This window comes from Colias eurytheme, chromosome 8, assembly GCF_061535395.1.
Source record: "Colias eurytheme isolate Ceu_HAF_F1 chromosome 8, ilColEury1 Martin Lab GWU primary, whole genome shotgun sequence".
NCBI classification, from domain to species: Eukaryota; Metazoa; Arthropoda; class Insecta; order Lepidoptera; family Pieridae; genus Colias; species Colias eurytheme.
The window spans coordinates 6,479,157-6,487,046 of record NC_142987.1 but is presented as its reverse complement, the minus strand read 5'-3'; the positions used below and the strand labels follow the sequence as shown (position 1 = coordinate 6,487,046).

The window sequence follows — 7,890 nt, the reverse complement described above, 5'->3', positions numbered from 1 at the left end:
ATATAACTCTCTGGCCTCCCGACTATCGTATTCTCTCTTTCTGTAAAGGCAGACAAAACCAAATATTTTCATGAAAGTATATATGTAGTTACATATTGATATGTTTTATTATGCTTATTTACGCAAAAGCTGAATAAAAATCATTATACTAACCCCTCCTCATAAGGTTTTTGAAGTGAAACTTTTTTATCGGGGTTGGAAAAAAATTTAGTGTAACATTTTTTCGTTACGCGTGACATTTTTCCGTTTATACGCGCCATCTTTTTCTTATCACTACCACGCGTAATTCGACGTATTTCTGTAAAGTTGCATATAGTAAATTATTTTTTAAAAAATAAGGCCATAAAGAAGTTTCACTTCTTACGTGTGTACACTAGTACACGCACACATTTTTTTATTATTACGAATTGAATAGCATTCTTATTTTATTCGCACCAAGATTTAAAAAAAGAACTGAGTAAAATTCAGTTATACAATCATTTGACTATTCCATCTTCTTGACGAAACTTGATTCGTTAGGCGCGTGCTGGACAGAAAATTGAAAAGATATCCCGGTTTGTTAGCGAGTTATCTGAAAGTATAATCAGTCTGACCAACTTTCCACCATTGCATAAGTTTAATGACTGAAGAAGTTGAGAGCTTATTTTTATGCTATACAAATTAACTCGTAACTCGATATTATCATAAACTGAAAATAGTAGGTAGTATTAAAAACAGGATAAGTACCTATCCCAAATTCTACATAAGTAACTTGCGAGTTGCGGTGTTTGATTTATTGTTCCAGACATGTATTTTTTATTATGTTTATGTAAGATTTCTTGCAGGTATTTAAATATATATAAGTTAAATAATAAACATTATTAGTTAAGTACATAATTGTTATTGAATAATGATTAATGACCCTCGACAATAACCTATGAACTTTACCTTAACAATGTATAATGTATTAAATCAATCATGATTCTGGGATGAGTGGACAATGGAGATAATTCATATTTATAAACCTGAAAATCAAAGCTATATCTTATTATAAAGCAAACAGCGTGTCTCGATTGCGCTCGTTAGTTTTACACGTAATTATGTTCTACCAGATTAAGTACCTAAGTACAACCGTAGAGATTAAACGCATTTGTTTCAAAATTACCTACATTTGTTTTAGAAAGGAATAGTCAGTAGAGCAATATTATTAGCATCAAAAAGAGCGGAAATGTACCTACCTACTTTAATACGTTGATAGGTTTTTTTTAATGTTATAGGTATCTTGTACACCTATTATAAGTGTATATAATATACATATTATATTACTACATACTTACCTAATATTGTTTTTAATATAATTTGCGACATATTAAAAACACCACTGACCGTTTGGATGTCTTTTCGCGTTAAACTACTGCACCGTTTTTCATTCTGTTTTCACCAATTAGTAGGTAGATAGTTTGGTTCTCGTGGTCTTATAATGTGTTAAGTTTTAGAAAAGCTGGGGATGCCTCCATGAATGTTCTTAGTTAGTATTGAAAATGACCTACTATTCTTAATGTATTGTTGTTTCATTTAAAATTAGGTATTGTTCAGAAACAATACCTATACATTATTTTATAAATGAAACAACAATGCATTTTATAATGTACGTAGGAATTAGGTACATACTAATTATATAAATATACATATTATACAAATGCAAGTAAAACCGCGTTTCAGACGAGAGAAAATACCAATTAAATTTAAATCCAATTCAATAAAGCTGCGTAGTGCGTGCCAATAGTTACAATGCAATTATTTCAAGTACAAAGTGGCAGCTACAAAATATGGAGAGGGCGGGATGAGCACACTCGATCAATTGAAGGACTACCAATACAGTGAAGTGTTCAATCATTTTGACCCTTGTAAAAAACTATTTAATATTTTTTATAGTAAAGGAAAGTTATTATAATAATACGTCACTGGTGGTAATGAATCAGTCCGTTCATCCTCAAAATAACAATTGTGTAGACATGGCGTGTCTTCTACACTACTTAAATTACTATATTTTTTACAAGTAACTTGATTTTTTAATCGGTAAAGTGGTTTCGCCTTGAAAGCGTAATAAAATAATGCCCAATTATTATTATTTTTAAGCTATTGCATAGCTTCTATCGCGGGCCTTGAGCGGACCGAATCGAGAAATTCCGTAACGAAAAAACCTCACGCTCCCCACTCCGATGGACACGGAGGTGTGGCTTGAAGGCATGCTATGCAATAGCTTTACCGCGGCAGTCCCCGAGTGCCACACGTCTTTTTTTTATAAACTATGTGCAAATTTTCGTGTAGGCGCATGGGCGAATCCAGGGGCATGCTTATACCTTAGAATAGAATAACTACATAATAGTTATTTGTGATTTTCACGTGGTTTTAGTGCCAGAAGAAAAACATGTTTTTTTATCTGAATATAGGTAAGTTAAACGCCCTCAATTTAGTGAGGTTGGTAATAAGGATTCGAAACTAGCCTACAAAAATCATATTTTGTCATCTTTTCATAGTGCATTATTTACTTAATACGTAAGTGAATAACAAACAGTGCTCTCGTTATTCGCCTTTAAATTTGCGTATTAGTGTACTCCGAGTCCGAGTATAGAATACAAACATTCCGTCGAAATGCCGTCGAATGATTCGTAGAATGGCAAGTGTCGAGTCTGCAAGCGAATGCACCATATCATAATCATAGTTCATGTCTTGCCTTCTTCTTCGCTTTGTTTTTCACACAGGTTTTTCACCCCACCCTTAGACCCCATCACCCCACCCCAAGAAGCTTATATCTAATACACTGGAGATTGCACTATGACCATTAACTTGTAACAAGAAAATAAGACCTTGAATGACGTCAGTGATGTTTTTTGTCTCTTTCTGTGGAGTGACCACGCTGGTTTGTATATTCAGGATTTTTTGAAATAGAAAAAACTAAAAATCATGGTCTATAAATAATAACGACATATATTTTTAACAGTATTTATATTATAATATTACTGGTCATACTTTATAGGAACATTAAATTTCAAGGTAGGTCAATAATTTTAGGTCTATTTAGGTCAATAATTATTCAATTCAATTTTTTCAATGGGTGCAACTGGCAAGCACAATTCGAAATGTCAGTGTCATGTGTCATCTGTAGCAGCTGTCATATTTCACGTTTCATTCTCTATTGTTGTTGCAAGTAAAAATGACTATTTTGTGGATTAAAATAGTTTATAATATTATAACTCCTAATAGAATACGATGTTAAAAGTAAAGCATAAGTGAAGTTTTTAGTAATAGCCATTGCGTCTCATACTATTAATCCGTTCTCTAAAATAAGTGTTACAATGTTGCGTTGGGCTTTTATTGCATTATTCTATCTTATTTGTATTTGTGAGGCTTCCGATGAAGCAAAGGGGGAGAAAAACGTGGTTGTGGATTGTAGCACTTTACGATTAGGTCAATATATTTGCCCTGATCCAAATATAAACCACATTGATCCAGATACACAACAATTACGAGGTTGTACGAAAGGCAAAATAGACCCATCAGAAGGGGAAGCTGAAGGTATTATATTCTTTGACTTTAATTTTAAATACTTACTCTGTTGTGTTGTTGACTTTTGGTAGTTAGTAGTTGTAATAATAATTTCATAAATTTCAGTGAAATGCCTAGCTGCAGAAGGAATTATATGCAATGAAACAAACAATTCAACATTTGTAAGGAAAATGCCTTGCAAGTGGACGTAAGTATTATAAATAAATTAGATTTTGGCCACAATTCAGTTCATTACATTATCCTTAATTAACTAATAAAAAACCTCGAATCTAAGTCTAGTCCATCTAGTCTTTAAATTCATAACTATTTTTTTTTCACTAGTATTTTATAATATACACTTTATTTTTCAGGAATGGATACTCTTTAGAAATAGCTCTGTTATTATCAGTATTTCTGGGAATGTTTGGTTTGGACAGATTCTACCTTGGTTACCCAGGTATAGGACTGGCCAAGCTGTGTACACTAGGATTTATGTTCCTGGGACAGCTCTTAGATATTATATTGATTGCTGCACAGGTAATTAATCCCTCAGTCCCGGAATCACAGACACAATAGAAAATCTATTGTGTCGCGGCCCGATCGGGCCGCTCGGTGGTCAACGGGTTAAATGAACTATCCATACTAATATATGCTTATATTATAAATGCAAAATTAACTCTGTCTGTCTGTCTGTTACTCAATCACGCCTAAACTACTGAACCAATTTGCATGAAGTTTGGTATGGAGATATTTTGATACCCGAGAAAGGACATAGGCTACCTTTTATTGCGAAATATGTACCACGGGCGAAGCCGGGGCAGACCTCTAGTTGTCTATATATTTGTTTATTTGTCTTGATTATTTTGGTAGTAAATTAATTTTAAAATGAGGCAGCTTGCCTCATGCAAAAACCTGTTGCTGAAACCTTGTTAGATTGCAGTTTCTATAAAATTTAATACAATAAAAAACATGTATGTCTAAGTAAAGCACTTATAGTGAGTGCAGATTCTTGAGCGAACACCAGTGTTTAGAATACAAAAGAACATTAATAATAATAAAATATATAAATTTATGTTATCATTTCAGGTGGTTGGTCCATCTGACGGTTCAGCATATGTGATACCGTTTTACGGAGCTGGTGTGCAAGTTGTCACCAGTGACAATGAAACGTACCTACTTCCTCAGGCTGATTGGCACAACATCACCTGACAGTGGGGAACCATCTCTTTTGAGCTCGACGAAGATTATGATTGGACTTAACAGTGAATTGTTGATTATGCAACTTTAGTTTAAAATATCTTAAGGAAAATCTTGTATTGATTTTAGTGAGATTGTTATGTTGCAACTCTGATCTATATTGTTGAGTTATATAAATTTTAATTGATGAGGCATAATATTTTAAAATTGTATTTGTTATATTAAAATTGTATTAAGTATATAAATTTTAATTGATGAAGCAAAATATTTTAATTCAATGTAAATATTAAGTGATATTAGATTTAGGTGTTGTAAATACTTATTTAAGCTAAACATGTCTGCTCTTTACGGAAGAATTTCTTAATAATAATATATTTTATGTTTAAATTGTAAATAAAAGTCATATTAACAACATCTATATGTATTTAACATTTAACAATTGTCTACATTCAGTAACTTTTATCCCGCCCTCTCTATATTATTATCGTCATCATGAATGGCTGGTTGCGTCTCTTGTAATGCAACATCATTCGATGGGGCTATTAATGTGAATATAACTGGTATCTTCGCTAGAATGGGGTTGTTGTATTTCTCCAATAGTCTTATCCATGACAGTAGAGAATCTCTTGATGACGAACCTGTAAATAATATGAAAATGTCTTCTACATATTACACTAAAAAATAATTATTTTGAATAAATAGATTACAGTTTATCATTTTTATTATTTCAAATTTAATATACAAGACTAGACTGTAATCTTTTTCTGGAATATTTGTATATATATGTAGACAACAATGAAGTATTTACCAGTTGCACAAATAGCAAGGATGGTGCCATCATCTTGTTCATGAACAGTACATTTCACAGATGGTAATGTTGTTTTTCCAATATAACCCGGAATTCCAGTGGGTTTCTCTATCTTGGTTACATCTGAAATATACAATCATTAGAATTTTTTTCAAATTCAAGAATAGCTTGTTTTATGCAGCTGTTAATTAAAAATATACAATTTCTTGATTCTGCACTTAACTTGAAGATAAATTATTACCAGAGGTTACTTTAATAAATAAAATACTCTAAAAATTGGGATTCAAGTTTGCATTATCAATGTTCTTATAAAAGCTTTTGGACTGGTAATTTATTATTAAGCAATGATTAACGCAAAAAATAATATCACTACATATACTTACCATCTAAATCAGTGTCATCCTGATGATCAGGCCGTATCTTTCCCAATAGTGTGAAATATGTAACAGTCTGATCTCTTAGATATACTGTATATGGACCTTTGATAACTAGAGGTTCTTCCAAAGGCTGTTCACTTAGTAGCACCTGTTGAGTGCTGCTCTGTGCACTCACAACCCAAGTCTTGTCGAGCGAGGCCTCTATTTCTTCTGTCTGACAAAATGTGTTATTATCATACCTTATGAATGTTACATAGATGAGCAATTGGATTAAATAAAATTTTAAATGTATTTCTTTTGATATCACTTATAGCATGTAATTTCAAAACATTTATAACAATAAAAATTGCCCATTTTAAATTGTGAGTTGAATTTACTGTGTTATATTAGCCTTAATAAATATTCAATTCATTAAGTTCTATTAAAATCATTTAAAAGAAAAAGCAGTCTTTCAAACTGGATATATAATTTCAAATGTAAAGAGATGTATTTCACCTGCCAAATATTAATTTTAGTATCAGCATCAACTGAAGTAATCCTTTGTATAGCAAGCATAGCCAATTCCAATGTGTCATCAGGCAGTTTATCAGGTAGGTACCATGGACTCAAGTTTTTAAATTTAGGCATCCAATACATCATTCTCCAATATTTTCTGAGTGGTATGCCTCTACGTCCAAATGTATTTAACAACATCTGTTCCATTTCTGTATCTGGCATAACAGCTGTAGGTAAATAAGTTTATTGTTTTATTATTTTTCACATTTTGATGAAAAAATAAGCAAACACTTTGAAATAAAATTCAACCCTCTTTAATAATCATAACTCTAATAACTAAATTGCACTAAGTATGTATAGGTATAGTAACTGAAATAAATTAAACTAAGATTATATAAGACTAAATATATACCATTATTTTCCATTTGTTCCAATAAGTCTACAGCACACTGTTGTTGTTTTGGGTAGTGCATAAATTCTGCTTGAAAAATATTATGGGGGATTAACTTTCCCTTTGGTAATACTTCTATAAGTGCCTTATACACTTCAAGATCCTTGTGAACTCCAAATTCCTTCATACGTCCGAGCGCTGCATAAATAAATTCTACATGGCCTCGTCGCCTTTGGTCCCTTCCCTCAAACATTTTTATCACTTGTAAATAAGATTCTTTATTTTTCTCCGGTTTGTCTGCAAAGGGGTCGCGGATGGCGACGCGTTTTTCGGAACTTTCCCATCTTTTAAACAAGACGTTAGATATTCTTGGTCTGAGTATATTTCTAAAAATATTACCGGCCATTCTAGGTTATAGAAAATTTGATAGGTACTATTGAAGTGTACTCATTCTAAAGATATTTTTGAATTATAATGAATTTTATTTTGCGACTTCTTAGTTATTAAGTTCTAATAAGAATGTAACAATTCTTTAATACTTAATCAGCGATGTTGATTTATTTTTCATTTCACAAATCACAATACACATGCTGTCAATTTGACATAACATCTTGACACCAAAGAGAGACAGATGACGATTCGACTTCAAAGTTGCCATTAATAAAATTTAACTGAACTGAAGAAACGAATGAGTGATCATAATGGCATTAAGGTCACAGGAACGTAGGAAATTGATAATAATTTCTGTTGAAAATTGAATAAAAAATGACACAAAAATTAACATTTAAATATAAAATAATATTTCAATAAATTCCTTTCTTTTAAAAAATTGTTTACTATTTCTAAAATAATTTATTGTATAATATTGATAATATTTGTAAACGTAGTATTATATTATTATTAAGCAAAGAGTAAAGTAATACATATGTTATTAAGTCTGTGATAATATTGATAAATTGATAAATTATTGAAATTGTCAAAAATTTCATTAATTTATCTTTTTCATATTTTTAATAAGAAAAAAATGGACTAGATCCTATAAAGGAAGAAGATGGCTATTGGTTATTTTTATAAAATAAAGTTGTTCAATTTAT

General features: G+C 31.3%; 2 protein-coding genes across 2 annotated transcripts; one reads left to right on the top strand and one right to left on the bottom strand.

The window, feature by feature from the left end:
• The first annotated feature begins 3,151 nt into the window (after positions 1–3,151).
• On the top strand, positions 3,152–5,141 carry bisc (TM2 domain-containing protein 1 biscotti). Its single transcript, XM_090104681.1, has 4 exons — positions 3,152–3,558; positions 3,655–3,736; positions 3,900–4,065; positions 4,615–5,141. The coding sequence occupies exons 1-4, from the start codon at positions 3,339–3,341 to the stop codon at positions 4,735–4,737; spliced, it is 591 nt and encodes a 196-aa protein (XP_089960807.1). The 5' UTR covers positions 3,152–3,338; the 3' UTR covers positions 4,738–5,141.
• Positions 5,142–5,161: 20 nt separating this feature from the next.
• ECSIT (evolutionarily conserved signaling intermediate in Toll pathway, mitochondrial) lies at positions 5,162–7,407 on the bottom strand. The gene is made up of 5 exons (XM_090104680.1): positions 6,818–7,407; positions 6,406–6,632; positions 5,917–6,124; positions 5,534–5,656; positions 5,162–5,363 (listed from the first exon to the last, which is right to left on the bottom strand). Exons 1-5 carry the CDS (start codon positions 7,200–7,202, stop codon positions 5,185–5,187), a joined length of 1,122 nt encoding a protein of 373 aa, XP_089960806.1. The 5' UTR covers positions 7,203–7,407; the 3' UTR covers positions 5,162–5,184.
• Between the last annotated feature and the right edge of the window lie 483 nt (positions 7,408–7,890).